Raw genomic sequence first — 16,504 nt, 5'->3', positions numbered from 1 at the left:
GGGAGAAAATTGGAACGGCTTTAATAGCATGAGCAATAAAACATAATTTAAAAATATATATATATCAAACTGTTTGAAAATACCTAATTCCATAAATGTTAAGAAATCTGAACATGACGAAATAAGTCTATTAGTTTCATTAAAAATTTTACTGTCCCACTTTTGTAAAGAAATATATTCTGCTTTCCTTCTTTACGTTTCTTACTCCATAGCAAGATTATGTTCCTATTTTCATAATACCCACATGATTTAACATTAAATACAGTTGGTGAAGAATGTATGAAGCAAAGTACTGAAATTCTGTGGAAAACAGTTTATGATTTGAGGGGCATTTTTATTTAAAGAGCCATGCTTAAAAAAGAACTATCGATTTCTAAGGATCAACTGTTTAATAATTAAGGCAGATATCTAAATAGAATTTGTAAAGGTTAAAATGAAACAAAATATGTAGGTAAGAATAAAAAGTTTACTATATGGTGGTAAACAAAAGAGAATCTAATGTGTTACAGAATGTAAGTTTCTAAAAAGGTTATCCCAGATCTGATGCCAATCTTTACATCACACCTTTTCTGAGATCTCATACACATAGTTAATTACCAATTCAGGAGTGTTTCCTTGCTATCTTTCCTTTCATTCTTATAATCTAGGCCTTCAATCTACTACAAAGGCCTTCCTTGTCTAACTCCACTTGAACCTACTTATAATCAATCATCCTCTCACTAACAATTTCTTTTAATGTCTCTTACACATACCTCACACATATCTGACATATAAATCTCTTGTAGTCTACTTAAGTTCTTCTCTAAATATCTAGCTTTAATTCCAACTCTTTTATGGAATCTACAACAATTTTTTAGCACACTGATTTCTTTTTTAAACCTTTATAGTATTTACTGACCAAAGAGCTCTCAGAAAACATACACTACATAGGGTAATTTACTTTGTTTTAATATATATTTTCTCTCCAACTGAATTGCAAATCCCCCAGCAGCCAAATTCCTATCTTGTACAACCTCACACTGATTGGGTCCAGGAGAGTGCTTTTACATTGATGTATTTGAATCTGAATATGCTTACATGGCCTGGTCAGTGTGGCTCAGTTGGTTGGAGCACAGTCCCGTAACCGAAGGGCTGCGGGTTCAATTACTGGTCAAGGCACATACCTAGGTTGTGGATCTGATCACCGGTCTGGGCACGTACGATCCCTGGTCTGGGTGCGTACAATCCCTGGTCCAGGTGCCTATGATCCCCAATCTGGATACATACGGGAGGCAACCTATTCATGCTTCTCTCCCGCCTTGATGTTTTTCTCTCTCTCTGCCTTTCTCTCTTTCTTCCTCTAGTCTCTCTAAAAAGCAATGAAAAAATGTCCTCAGGCGAAGATGGAAAAAAAAAAAAGAATATGCTTACATCACAGATGCCTATATAATGATGTTAATGCTAAAGTCCTGATTAACATTTAATGAAGTAGTATAAACATGATAAACTCCTTAATGTCCTTTATGTTAACTTATCATATTAAAATGTCTGAACTCACCTGTGTTTGAATATCATCACCAGTCACAATATTACCAACTGCCCTTAATGCAGGTGATACAACTTTATAATCATTATGCCTAAAATAATAAAAATATTAACTTACACACTATATAAGAATTTAAAATTTACAGAAAATTTGCAAAAATAATACAAAAAGTCCTATATACTCTTTATCCAAAGAACCCATTCAACTTTCACTAATTATGTCATAATTATCGCCACAATAGAGAATGTAATCCAGGACCATGTGTTGCACCCAGTTGTCAGGTCTTTTATTTCCATGGTCTTGGCATTTTTGAAGATCACAAGCTAGTTATCTGGTCTTGACCAATGTTTCCTCATGATTAAGACCCAAGTTATATACTTTGGCTGGAATAATACAAATGCTATAGTCTTTTCATTACCCAGAATTGGATAGCATATGGTAACTGCTTTATCCATTATGACGACACTGAACTCTGGTTGCTTAATTAAGGCTGTTTCTGCCAGATTTCTCCAATTTCATATTACTATTTTCCCTTTATAATTCATATTTTATGAGGAAATACCTTTAGATTATGTAAAATCCCATAGTTTTCACCAATAGTTTTAGCATCTCTTGATGTTTAGTGTCTGAATTATTAGTAATTATTAGTATTGTTGCCAATGATGATTTTCTAACATTATCATTCCAACTACATGCTTTTTTCTATCAATTATTCTATCCACTTATTTTAGTGTGGGCTCATGGATTCCTATTTTATTCAATAAGTTAAAATATATTACTATAATTTATTTCAAAGCTCAAATCATCCCAAGTTTGAACAGTAGGAATCCCTTCAGGGGGGCTTCTGTGTTCTTTCAACATTTATCCCTTCTTTTAGCATTCATTACTTCCTGAGTCCATCTTATTTTTTATCAGTCTCAGCCCTGGAATCAGCCATTTCTCCAAGAATCCTGGTTCCTGTTAGTGAAGAGCAGTATTTCAAAACAAGGTCTGGGCGTTGTGTGCTCAGCTTGTTAGTATAAATGTGTCACTGCTCCCAGACCTTTTAGGAGGACATAAATACAGACAAACACAGATATTTTCATTATATATTTGTTTCCAAATATATTTCTTTCATGTAGAAAGCCATGAGTTCACACTGATACCTCCAACTCTAATTTAATATCACAAGATTTTTCTGGCTTTCCTCCTTTCCATATTTATAAATCCATTCTCTCAGAATAAGAAATTGGCTTCTATTATCAGAATCTCCCTATGAATGACCCAACTTCTAATCCAGCTAGGCTGCTATGTCACAGTGTGCTGGCTCCCTCCCCTGCTTCAGCCTGTTTATCTGCTTCACTCCAGTTGGCTCCAGCCTTAAGCGTGGACTCCAGTTCCCCCATGGGACCTGCCTGCCCACCGTCCTTGGGTGCTGTCCTCATGCAGGATCCACAACCCCTATCAGACCTCTCTTTCCTTGTGCATTTACCTTGTTTGGGCTTATCTAATGATTTTTTTGACAAAAGAAGAAAGGAGGGAAGATAATACTTTTTTTAAAAGGGATGAAGAAATTATAATTCCTTTTTAAAACAACTTTTCTTATAAGTTTTTAACTTCTTTGTATCAAAACTCTGTTCTTTTTTAAAAAGACAGCAACAGTAGCTCAGCACAGAGAAACATATTATCTTTAATACAAATAAAATACTAAACTTTTACCACGTGATCTTTTATACAAATTACTGCAATGAACAACTAACTAGATTACTCATTCTGTGAGAGCAGGAACTATGTCCTCTATTTCAATGTCAGTACCTTGCACAACAGCCTAGCAGGTAACAGGCATTCCATACATACTTCATGAATTAAGTCCCTCTCATTCATAAAGAGCTTACACTAATGAAATTCATTAACAAAGTGATAATTAGTCCCAACTAGAGGTTATAAGATACAAGTTTAAGGGTCAACTTTTCAGTACTACAGATATTCTGCAAAGTGGGGTTTTCAACCTTTCCTGTACATAGTGATTCTCAAGATGTTTATGAGGCCATTACTCTTAACTGCTAAACTCACAATCATATAATTATTAATTATAAATTATAGTTACATCAAAAGTTCCACCAATCTTCGACAGACTCCAGAATCGATGACTGCTTGAATTTTATCATTGGGTCCATCGGATAGGTAAGAAAGGGCCCAACACACATCTGCTAGTACATCTGAGTCACTGCTAAACAACAATCGCGACAGGACATTTAAGCAAGGTGAAACCTGTAAGGGAAGAAAGAGGCAATGTTTAAAATTTTCCTCTATCTAAAACCAAATTTCTTTAGGAAAATATAGAAACTTGTTTTAAAATTAAAATTTAATGCTACAAAAAATACTGGAGAAATTAAATATTTAAAAATTATGATCAAATATAAACATGACACTGATTATGACCCCTATTAATCTTACACTGAATAAGATATGGGCTAATTTAAAGTTTTTAAAATAATGAAACATGTATCTGGGACCCCCTATGTGTAAATCATACCCTCCCCCCCAAACAGCATATGGAAACTAGAGAAGTAAAAATGCTTCCATTAAGTGTTTAATATGATGATGATGGAATATGATCCAACTTGAATCCCACTTTACTTATTACATATACATTATTGGAAGTAAATAATCAGTTGAGAAGTAAAGGTGGAAAAAATACAAAAAGAAATCTGAAAGGATTTTAAATGGAAGTCACTAATAATAGTACTTCTTAATGTACTGAAACCCTAAATCTTCAATTAAAAAGACACATTCAACAACAGATTTTTATTCCCTCTAGCGTAACTACTGCTAATTAGTTGTGAGGTGAGCAAGTCACTTCATCTCTCTGAGACTCAGTTTTCAAACCTGTGAATCAAAGAACCTGAATTAGATAAATTCTATGATTCTTCCTTTCAAATTAGACAGACCTAGGTTCAAGCACTACTCACTAGCCATGACCAAGGACAAATAACCCAATGTCTCTAAAGCCCAATTTCTTCATTTATAAATCACAATTAATACATTACTGTTAAATTAATAAGAATGCATATAGCATAAATTAGTAAGAATGCCTGGCATATAGTAAGCACTGAAATGTTGGCTCTCTTTATTGTCATACTCAGGTTTTTTTGTTGTTGCTGTTGACACAATGACAGATGTCTCCCATTTTCCTCCCTCTACCCTCTTCCACCTAACCTCACCCTCCTCCTCCTCTAAGCCCCCGACTCAGCTTTCACCACATTGTTGTCTGTGTCCATCGGCTATGCATATATGCATAAATGTTCTTTGGCTAATCTCTTCTAGTCCTCCCATGCCTCCTCCCTTCTGAGATCTGTCAGTCTGCTCCATGAATTCACGCCTCTGATTTTACTTTGTTCTTCAGTTTATTTTGTTCATTAGTATTGATTCTATAATCCTTAAAGTTTTTTTTTAAACCATCAACCTAATATATCCCTTACTTTTCTCAGATAAGAGATGTATGTTAGACGTCACAAATAAAAAGTGACGACAGCTTTTTTATATTCTAATATTTTAGATTAATGTTCTCTTCACCTCTACTTTAAAGATTGCCAGTATATATGCTATAATCTTCTGAAATTACTTATCTTCCCTTCTGGGCCTTCCTGTAAGGATGACCTTAAGGCCTAGGAACAGAAATCGGTTAACTTACAAAACAGGTTTGTTCACCTTTAAGTTAGGAAGAAGCAGCTGCACAACTGGATCCTACCCCAACAATCATGCCTTCACCCCTGTCAACCACCTCCTCTTCCTTAAACAGAGCAGTATGAGCATCAATTCTTAAAAGCAAGTACAAATTTTTGAATTAAAAAAATTAGTGTAACTGATATATATCTTTCTACTTATTTAAAAGACAATGAAGTGCTACAGATTTCTATTTTAAGAGAGCAAAATAAAAACATTTCTGCCCCAACGTCTTCTCACAAACAAGGAAAAGATATAGAGGGAACTAGTCGGGTAGATATGACATAATAATGTAGGTCAGTGGTTCTCAAAGTGGGGTCCATGGACCCCTGATGGATTCTTGAAACCTTTCAGGATCTTTCATGCCTGAACTATTTTCATAATTATAATTAACACATAAGTGGTCTTTTTCATTTTGTTGGACTTTTGTACTAAAGGTACAAAAGCAAAGGTGGGTAAAACTATCATGACTTTAGCACAAATCAAGGCCAGTGGTATAAAATATACCGCAAATCTTTGAAGTTTTCACCTCAATATACATGTGGCTAAAAGAGGAAAGGGAAGCCAGCTTCATTTAAGAGATTACCTTGAAGAAGCAGTAAAAATTACTGATTTTATTAAATCCCAATACTTGAACATGTCTTTTGACTATGTTATGAGACAAAATGAGAAATTTGTATTTAGAGCTCTTCTACCTACCAAAGTACAATGGTGGTCTCCAGGAAAAGCATGTGTTTGAGTTTCAAACTGAATTAGCCATTTTTTTTCCCCATAGGAACACCATTTTTTTTTTTCTAACTTGGAACAGTTAATCTTTATTCAGTATTAGGTCTTTGGCAGACTTTTTTAAAAAATAAAGTAAGCCTATCATTTCAAGGAAAAAATGGACAATATTTGTTGCCAATTATAAATTTTGAGATTTCAAACAAATTTTAGAATTTTGGAAATCTTCTATCCACCATTAATTTGACAGGTTCCCAACATTGGTGGTGATACTGTGATTTTTTAAAAAAAATATTGTATAATGAAATGTCAACACTTGGAAGTGATACATAATTCAGTGAATTACATATTCCAAATGACCAATGCATAAAGTTACAAAATCATGCATGGGAAAAAGATCCATTCAAAGTGCAAGAAAGACCAATGTATTTTAATTTAAGAGAGTACAAAAAGTTCAAAAACACGACTTCAGGTTCCTTAAAACAACTAACCTTTGAAATAACCTACCACTTAAATTTTGGTATAGTATCAAAAAAATTATTATCTGGAAAGACTTCAACTAAAACAATATATCACAATAGATCAAATGCAGAAGTCAGAAATAAGAATCTAGTTATATGTCTCCAGATATTAAAGAGATCTGTAAAAATGTAAACTCACAGTACTCTTCACACAAAATTTTTGTTTTGAAAAGTGTTTTTCATAAAAAAAAAAAAATGTTACTTAACACACAAGGGATTTGTTATTGTTATTTTAAATGAATATTTAAAATTTTTGTTTTAATTTCTAATATAGTAAATATTGCTACGTATAAACTATATAAGTAAAAGTTATTGGGTCCCCATAATTTTTAGGAGTGAAAAGAGGTCATGAGATAAAGAAATTTTGTTACAGGTGGAGGGAACAGCTAAAGCAAAGGCAAGAGCATGCTTAATGAGTATGAGAAACAGCAAGTAAGCCAGCTGGCTGGAGTGAAGTGGGAACAAAAATAGTAGGCATGAATAAGAGAGATAATAGAAGAGCCAGGTGATGAAAACTCTTATAAAATATTTAACAATTTTCTTTTACTCTGAATAAAAAATATAGAGAGCCATGGCAGGGTCCTGAACAGAGATGTGGTATTAACCTACATTTTAATAGGTCATCTTGGCTGCCACCTTGGGTATAGGAAATGATGGGTGGCAAAGAGAGAAGCAAGATTTGTTAGCTACCAAGGCAATAGACAGAAGGTAGCATAGGCGAGGTGGTACCAAGGGAGGTGATACACATATGGCCTTCCTCAATATATTATTTTGATAAATTCCAAACTTATATAAAATTTACCAAAAAAAGTACAATAAACACCCATATGCAGTTAACATTTTGCTATATTTGCTCTCTCCTCAGCTTCATATATACAGAAAATATATACTTTTAAAAAATTTTACTGGCCTATTTAAGAACCAACAGCAGATAATATACTATGACACTTCACCGCTAAATACGTTAGCATATATGTCCTTAAGAAAAATGGCATTCTTCTACATTCTTCTACCATAATATAATTATTTTTTCCATACTATAATTATTTTATCGAGGGAATTTTACACTGGTTCAATAAAGGTAGTAACTTCAAAAAGGAAACTTAGAAAAATGCAGTTTAGACTACAGGTTTTATAGATTATAAATTTTATAAAATTCAGTACCTTTCAAAAGGGAAATTCTTCAGGAAAAACATACCTCATCAATTTCAAAAGTATTATCCAAATGAAAAAAACTTTAAAAAAATGAGTAATTTATAAAAGGTGCTTGTTATTACAAACCTTAACAAAAAATCTTTACTGCTTGCCTATGGCAAGTCCATGTCATATAACTAGAAGAAAAAGATCTAAAGATGTAAATACTGTATTTAGAACAAATCCAACAATGTTACAAGCAGAAAAAAAAGAAAAACCAAACATGGCCTTTTAAGCTAATTATATCTTCACTACTACTATCACATAATTAACTCTACATACACACATATGGATGCATGCCCTTTATTTTAAAAGGGAAAAACTCTCAAAAACAATGCATTTTTTAAAAAAGAATTTAAGGAGAAAAGCAGTGCATAAACCAAAGTCCCTTGGTAAAAACTCAAATATGGGTAACTCCATATTATTTTTAGAGGCAAAATTAAAAAAAAAAATTGCTGATTGCTAAAACCATGAATATAAGTAGCACACATAATTTTACATACACAAGTCAAAACATATAAAGAGCAGGTAAAGGAATCATCATTGTCAGATACATTGACCCTTATCTCCTCAGACAAAATATGAACATTTTCTTTCCTTATAATTCTAAACAATCGTCGCCAAATCGTGAGTTTTTAAATATTTATTTTAAAAGGCCATTTGAAGGATACTTGTGAATCTCACAAAATTGTTTTCTTTGTATTATACCCAGTCCAAATACTCATTCTTTCCCCTTCTATTATTAAACTGAAAATAATACAAAATCCTTCTAAACTGAGTAAGGCAGTTGCTACGACATTATTTCATAATTTGTTTCCATGAAGTATAGCTTACTCAAAACTTTTTTAAGATGTACAGTTGACCATAGGTTTTAGCTACATAAATCCACTTATATGTGGAGTTTTTTCATAAATACCAGTAGTGTTTTCCATGCACAGTTGAGATTCCACAGATGCAGAGGGCCAACTGTATGCACTGATCAATGCCAGTTTTATAGGGAACCTGAGCATCAGCAGATTTTGGTATCCAAGTGGGTTCCTGGAATCAATCCCTAGAGGATACTGAGGGACAACTAAGTTTTGGGGGAATCAAAAGTTACATGCAGAGTTTGACTGTGAGGTGTCCCAACTCATGCATTGTTCAAGGGTCAATTGTATACCTATTAAACCAAATTTCTGCTTAAAATAATAAATCTGTTACTCCTTTTATTTTTAACATACTTTATAATGTCTTAAACCAGCTCCTTAGTCATATTATATACTTGTCAATAAATACAGGACAGAATAGGCATGGAAGGTTTAGAGGAATTTTTGAACTATGATTGAACTATGATTGCTATGGTAAAAGATCAACAGATAATTAGATTTTAAAGTCATGTTGGCAATTCAGATGAAGTGTGCTTACATCCAAAACTCTGAAAGCCGAAATGGTTAAAGTATTAATGAGAAAGCATACTAATGCATGCATCATCTTTTTTGAATTAGGTATTTATTACTTTTGCCTCCAGAAACTATATCACTAAATTTTTACCAGATTTTGAGCTTCTCTTAGTGTGGTAGTCATTGTTCCCTTTAATTCACAAAGACACTGAAAACAAAGAGTAAAATGGTATCCCCAAAATTTACCCACATTCTGTATTTCTAAGAACATCTAACTGGTAAGACAACTAGACTGGGAACTTATAAATAATCTATTCTTTTAGCAGCAGAATATTAGCAGATAGGGGAAAAGACATTCTAATAGATAAAAAGTACAATGTGAAAGCACAAACCACTCTGGACTACATTTCTAATTTTGTAACAGTGGATCTGGATGAACTACCTTAATATTTTGTGGGGCTTCAATTTCCTAAATGACAAGAACTAGTTGACTTCTAAAGTCAATGCTAAGGTACATGAACACCTGGGGACAGTGGTTACCTCTAAGGAAAGAATTATGGGGTGTCATAAGTGTAGAGAGGAAAACTCCCTTTTCACTATTTATCTCTTGATTTTGTATATGTACAAATATTGCCTAGTCAGTAAGGAAAATAATTACTAAAATAAGAATAAAGTCCCTTCAACCTCTAAAAATCTATTACAAGGAGACTTAGAAGTTTATGTAGACAGATTCTTTGTGTATTTTTACTCATACCTTACTAAAGTTTGGAGGAGGGTTTTTGCCTCTACATAAATTTGAGAGGGCCCATACAGCATTTCTGGTTGTTGTAAGTCTGTTTGAATTTGTTAATAACCTGCCAAGAAAAAAAAGGAATTATCACTTCACTTTCATTTTTCCTCTTTAGCGATTTTCTCATGACATAATTCTCAATATACGGGGTCCAGCACAAATAATGCTCCTGTTTTATTACAAAATCTTTTATTACAAAATCAAAAGCATATAATTATATAACTAAACAATATCCTACTCAAGCACACCATATGACATTTTAGGTGAGATGTTCAAATTAAAACTATAAATTATTACACTCATGTTATTACCCTATCAACCACACTCAAGCAGATGTTACTTCTGCTGGACCCTGTATTTTATAAGGCCTTCAATGAACTGGTAAAATAAAAAAAAGGGAGTTTTAAAAAATCATAATTAATATTTCCAGAAACAAAAATATAGCATGGCTTTATTTAAAAAATTTTTAATCTACAATCTGAGTGGATTCTTACAAGACATAAAACAGGTTCAAAATAAATGGTGTCATGGGAAATTGACTTATCTCTATATACTTTAATAGAGTAGAAGATTTCTTTTACTTTTTTAACCATGAAAATAATACATTATACAAATTCATTGGCAAGGAATGTAGGATCAAATTGAATAAAGATCGTCTGTTAAAAAAAGATGTTGGGTTTTGCTTTTTGTTTCTGGGTTTTTTTGTTTTTTTGTTTTTTTTTAAACAAATTATCTATCTTAGTATTTTTTTTATCTCCAACCTGCTAGAAGTATAGAGAACCTAGGTTTAAAAAAAAAAATCCCTATTCTGCAATGACACCAGCAAAAATAATGGAAAAGGGAACTCTAGGGTCCATCTCTTCTCAGAAACAGGGAAAAAACTTACAAATCCTGTCAAAATCAACTTTGTCCCAACTCTCAAAAGATAGTCAAAAGTGTGTCAAGAAAACTTTTAACCAGGAGAGAGTTGAAATGTAGCAGGAAAGCTTTCTGGCAGCGTAATTTACCCTTACCTAATCCCTTCCCCAGTCTGGCAGAACACTTGTACACAAAAGCTGGAGTTCCCACTGTGAGTTCCTGGTTCCAAAAGGAACTAAGAAGACTTTGTTTTCAGAATTGTGTTTGCCTGTTTTGACCCGTCTGGGTGCCCCCTGAAGGGCTAGTGCAAGCAGTTCGCCTTTGTTTTGACTAACAGGGAACTCCCTCATTAAAATCAACAGCTGATTTCTCAACAAAAAAAACACAGAGGTTACAGACAATGCAATTATACATTTCAAGTGCCAAAAGAAAAAAACTATCAACCAAGAATTCTATATCTAGCAAACTATCTTTAAAAAATAAAGGAGAAAGTAAAAGATTCCCAGAGCAACAAAGGCTTAAGGAATTCATCACTAGTAAGACTCCTTTGCAAGAGTCATTTAGGTTGAAATGAAAGGACAATAAACAATAACTAAAAAACCACATGTAGAAATAAAGAAAGCTGCTAAAAATAACTACATAGGTGTATATATAAAAGGCAGTATTTTCCTATTTTTGGTTTGTAATTTTTATTTCTATATGAATTAAAGGCAAATAGACAAAGCAATAATTATAAATCTGTATTAATAGGTGCACAATGTATAATTATGTAATTTGTGACAATAACAACTTACAAGGGTAGGACAGAGATGCACAGGACTTTTTGTATAATATTGAGAGTAAATTTTATTGGTATTAATTCCAACAACGTTGCTATAAGTTCAAAACCCTTACTTCATAAATTAACCATTAAGAAAATAACAAAAAAATACACAGAAAAGAAAAAGAGAAGGGAATCAACACAGTATATTTTTAAAAATCAATTAAACCAAGAAAAATGTAATAAGGAATTGAGAGTAAAAAAAGATATATGATATATAGAAAAGAACAAAATGGCAGAAATCCTTCCTGAGCAGATTTATATTGAATGTAAATGGATTAAACTCTCAAATTAAAAGTCACACAGTCAGAATGTATTTTAAAAAAAAACAAACAAAAATAAACAAACAATCCATGAGCCATCTATTATAAACTCTACAAGATACTCACTGTAGACTCAAAGACATAAATAAGTTGAAAGTGAAAGAATAGAAAAAAATATGCCATGCAAATGATAACCCAAACCCAGGGTAGCTATACTAGTATCAGACAAATTGACTTTAAGTCAAAAATTGTTTTAAGAAACAAAGAACATTATATATTGATAAAAAGTCAATCCATCAGAAGATATAACACATAAACTTGTAAGATATTACAGTGCAGCAAAATATACAGGCAAAAATTGACAGAACTGAAAGAAGAAATAGTTGTACAATTGCAGTTAGAGACCTCACTACACTGTTTTCAATAATGTATAGAATAGCTAGATAGAAGATCAGTAAGAAAATAGAGGACTTCCATAATGCTGTAAGTCAACTTAAATATAACAGACACCTATACAACCCTATACTCAATAATAGCACAATATGCAGTATTCTTCTCAAGTGCAGGTAGAACACTCTCCAAGATATACCATAAGATAACCGAGAAAATCTGGTATATTGTAAAGACTAACATCATACAAAGTATATTCTCTGGCCACAAAAAAATGAAACTCAAAATCATTAATAGAAGGAAAACTATAAGATTCACAAATATGCAGCAATTAAGTAACATACTCTTAACCAATTGGACAAAAATCACAAAATTATAAAATATTTTGAAATAAATTAAAATTAAAATACAACATACAGGATGCAGTGAAAGCAATGCTCAGAGAGAAATTTATAGCTGTGAATATCTACATTAAAAAAGAAAATCTCAAATCAATAACCTAAATCTTCATCTTAAGAAACTAAAAAAATTAGAGCAATAAAATTAAATATGGCTGTATACTAAAAGATTTCTCATGTGCATGGATGGAAGACTTAATACTGTTAAGATTGTAATACTCCCTAAAGTAATCTATAGTTTCAATGCAATCCTTAATCTTGAAAAAGAAAAAAAAAATTGAAGTACTCACACCTGCTTTTTTCTCTGAACATTTAAAAATCAAATATAAAAACATGAAATCAAATACACCATTTGTTCATGTACTAAAGATTTCCTGCTTTAGCAACATTTAAATTTTTATTGTATTAAAGATTGCTACATCCCCCTTTTTATGTAGAATAATTATTTTAACACAGTAAGCAACAAGTAAGCAATGACCACTGTGAAATACAGTTTCAGAACATAAAAGACAGATATGAAACAATTGGAAAATAAATTTCTAATATTTTCAAGCTATTGTGGGCATGGCTAAACGTAAGTCAAATTTTAAAACATCACTTAAGAACTTTATTATGTATATAGAAATATAGTGCAGAGTAGCATTACTTTAACTGTGATAAACTTGAAGTACTTACTGTAAAAGAGGTGGAAGTATTTCACAATTCAAAACAAAATCTCTACATTCTGCATTGTCACCAGCAATATTACCAAGTGCCCAAACAGCCTTAGAAAAGGAAAGAAAAAAAATTCCATTACCACAATATTTTAAATAAGATGTTCCCTCTTAAGATGAGGTTTTTGTGAGCTGAATGAACAAAGTTTTCAAGATGTTAAAAAAAAATGCCAGAACAATAAGAAAGGAAAACTTTAGAAGTATTATTTAATAATGTTTTTAATCAAATTGAAGGATAGTACATTTTCAAAAATTTCCTTACATACTACTGAAATGTTTATTCTGTTCGATAAAGAAATACCAAATCTTCAAGGAGAGGCAAAATATATCTATTTACTGAATTTTCCAATTATTTAGACGTTTGCTCCTATGACAAGGAATCCACCAACTGGGAAGAAACTGATTTGCAAAAGAAAAAGACAAAGCATAGAAAAGTTAGGTAAAGCTAGTATGAGAATTGGCTTGGATTGATACTTAAAATTAACGTTAGAATTAGTCCAGGTTCATTATGTAAATAATTTGATCTTTTACTACCGTTTTTAAATAAAACAGTAATAATTTACAGGGGTAGGACAGAGATGTATAGGACTTTTTTAAAATTAAAAAAAGTACCATTTTTAAATAAATGGTAGTGAAAGATCAAATTACTTACTTTTTAAATTTCAATTAGATGAGAAATTATATAAATGCAAATTATTTTATTATATTCTCACTTCAAACTTTTCATATAAATACAAAAGTAGATGTGTGACCATTTCTATTGGGAAAACTTTAACTTTTAAAGCATCAGTTAATAGTTTTAACATCCTCTCTAGACCTAAGTTTATTTTCTACTTAAGAAAGTTCTTTTAAAGTAATGACATTTTTCTTCCTGTTAAGTCTAATATTCTCTTGGTGGGAATATCAACTGCTATAACTTTTTTGGAGGTCAACTTTGAAATATGTAACAAGAACTTTAAAAATTTTTCTTTTGACAGGGCAAAGTCATTTTCCCTAATTAAATCATCAAGAAGCACATAAAAGCTAATATTTAATGATGTTATCATAATATTAATAACACTGATAAACTAGAAGTAACTCCAATGTACAACTGAGAAACAAATTATGATACATAGTTGAATGGATAATGAGTAATGAGAAAATTTTCTTGAAATATAATTAATGCCATAAGAAAAGGCTCCCAATGTTAGTGTTAAATGGGAAAATATAAATATGTGTGTGTATCAGATCAATTTACATTAAAAGGATTCAAAATTGGAAAATATAAATATGTGTGTGTCTGTGTGTGTGTATCAGATCAATTTTACATTAAAAGGATTCAAAACAAAATACCAAAAAATTTGGTTTTCTTTGGATGGTACAAATTATATGTGACTAAATTTTCTCTCTTACAACTATGAGAATTTATTCATAAAGTTTATTTTAAAATGGTTCTTTCCAAAATCATGTAATAGTTTTAACAGAAACAACAAAATATATACATTCAAAGAATAGAGTCAAAACATCCCAGGTTTGAAATTTGGTTTAGCCATTTTGTGACTCTGGGTAAATTACTAACTTTTCTGGTTCTCTGTTATGCTCTTTTATAAATGGGTATAGTACTTATTACTGAGATCACACATATATAATGCAGGATGATGCCTGAGGCTGTTAGTTCTCCCTTCCAACTTGACATGATAGAAATTACTGTATTTTAACAAATGTAATATACAGGCAATTTGGTAAAAATAAATTTCAAATCATAATCACAATTGGTACTTTTATGAGAAAATTAAAATCTAGTAAATATAACAGTTCAAACAGAAACTTACTTGTTCTTGAACATCCTCATGCTCTGAATTAAGAAGTTTGATAAAAATTGGGACAGCCCCAGTTTCAATCACTACCTTGGTATGCAGAAATGTTCCAGATGCTATGTTAGTTAATGCCCATGCAGCTTCAAACTAAGGAAAAATAAAAGTAGAATGAAAGCACCAAAGAAATGTCAGAAAAAGGAAGAAGGGAAGAAGAGGGGGAGTAAAGACTTAGGTGGGCAAGTCTGATAAAAAGACTACCTTATATTTAGTAAGATTCAATGTAAAATCTTATTTCATAGATAAAAAACCTTATTTGTAAAAAAGAACTCTTCAATCTGAGCAACTAAAAACTGAGAGAAACATAATTAAAATTTACAAACTCATGAACAATAAATGAACACATTTGAATTTATTATTCACAAAACTCTTAATGTGTACTAATAAGAGCCAAATGTTCTAAAGCAAGCAGTTTAAAATTAATGACACACTACTTAATAGAACCACAGTATATTTATAAAACTTAGAATCATAAAAGGTTGTTTTGTTTTCCTAGCAATCATCTAGTCAGAACCTCCTCATTTAAGAGATAAGAAAATTAGATGTTCGAGATTTAGGTGATTTGTTCAAGGTCAAAGAGTTCACTATCAGCAGAGCCACAGGCTGGACCTGTGGTATTCTTTTAAACAGCAGAGCCTCAGAGAAGTTAGTCATAACAATTCAATTAGAATTTGGATATAGTTACATGTGATAGATTTATAATGGAAGCAACTGAAAAAATTCAAACTGTCTCTCAAACGATAAACTAAATGACCTGCGAATCCACAGGCAAACTAAGGAGTAACTATAGCTTTAAAAATATTTGGCATAGACAACTTTCCACATTAAGGTAGTTATTATTATCATTAATAAAACAAAAAATGCAACTAAAAATATTACCCTGAAGGCATGAAAAGTAGTTACTATTTTGTGTGAGACTAAGAAAAAATTTTAAGAAAGGAATTTGTATTTTTAAAAAATGGAAAACATAGTCCTAACCAATTATAGATAATGAAGTAAACTCAAGAACAATTAAAAGGTTACTCCATTAAAATCTCCTAGGTATAGCTGGGGGAATGCATTAGTGAGGAGTGATGAATTCAAAAGGCTATAGAACAGATAAGTGACATAAAGAGTCATATGAGCAAGTTGGAAAACTGTGGCAAACTGGAGTGTGGCTGTGATTTTTTAAAATAAAATAACTTTCAAAAAAAAAAAGAGAGAGCATCTATTCAGGTCCACTAGACCATCCTTATTGGCAACAATGCCATCTCTTCTGATTTGTCAAAAGATGCCAAAAATCTAGATTTTCATTTGAAATTTCACAATTTTTTAAAAGTCCAATATCTAATTCATATCTTTTAAAACATGTGGAGAAGAAACAAAACTTGTT

General features: G+C 31.7%; 1 protein-coding gene across 1 annotated transcript in view; it reads right to left on the bottom strand.

The window, feature by feature from the left end:
* Positions 1-16,504, bottom strand: part of KPNA5 (karyopherin subunit alpha 5) — a 46,550-nt gene that overhangs the window by 16,072 nt on the left and 13,974 nt on the right. Inside the window, exons 6-10 of the mRNA XM_054568904.1 lie at positions 15,091-15,222; positions 13,242-13,330; positions 9,802-9,901; positions 3,612-3,775; positions 1,538-1,616 (exon numbers count right to left, since the gene is read on the bottom strand). Of these exons, the coding sequence (XP_054424879.1) occupies positions 1,538-1,616; positions 3,612-3,775; positions 9,802-9,901; positions 13,242-13,330; positions 15,091-15,222 (564 nt within the window). The remainder of the gene's footprint in view (positions 1-1,537; positions 1,617-3,611; positions 3,776-9,801; positions 9,902-13,241; positions 13,331-15,090; positions 15,223-16,504) is intronic.

This window comes from Pteronotus mesoamericanus, unplaced genomic scaffold (assembly GCF_021234165.1).
Source record: "Pteronotus mesoamericanus isolate MK-2021 breed Mesoamerican mustached bat unplaced genomic scaffold, CSHL_Meso_final contig_20, whole genome shotgun sequence".
Classification (NCBI taxonomy): domain Eukaryota; kingdom Metazoa; phylum Chordata; class Mammalia; order Chiroptera; family Mormoopidae; genus Pteronotus; species Pteronotus mesoamericanus.
Note: the sequence above shows the minus strand (reverse complement) of the source record. Positions and strands in the feature narration are given on the sequence as shown.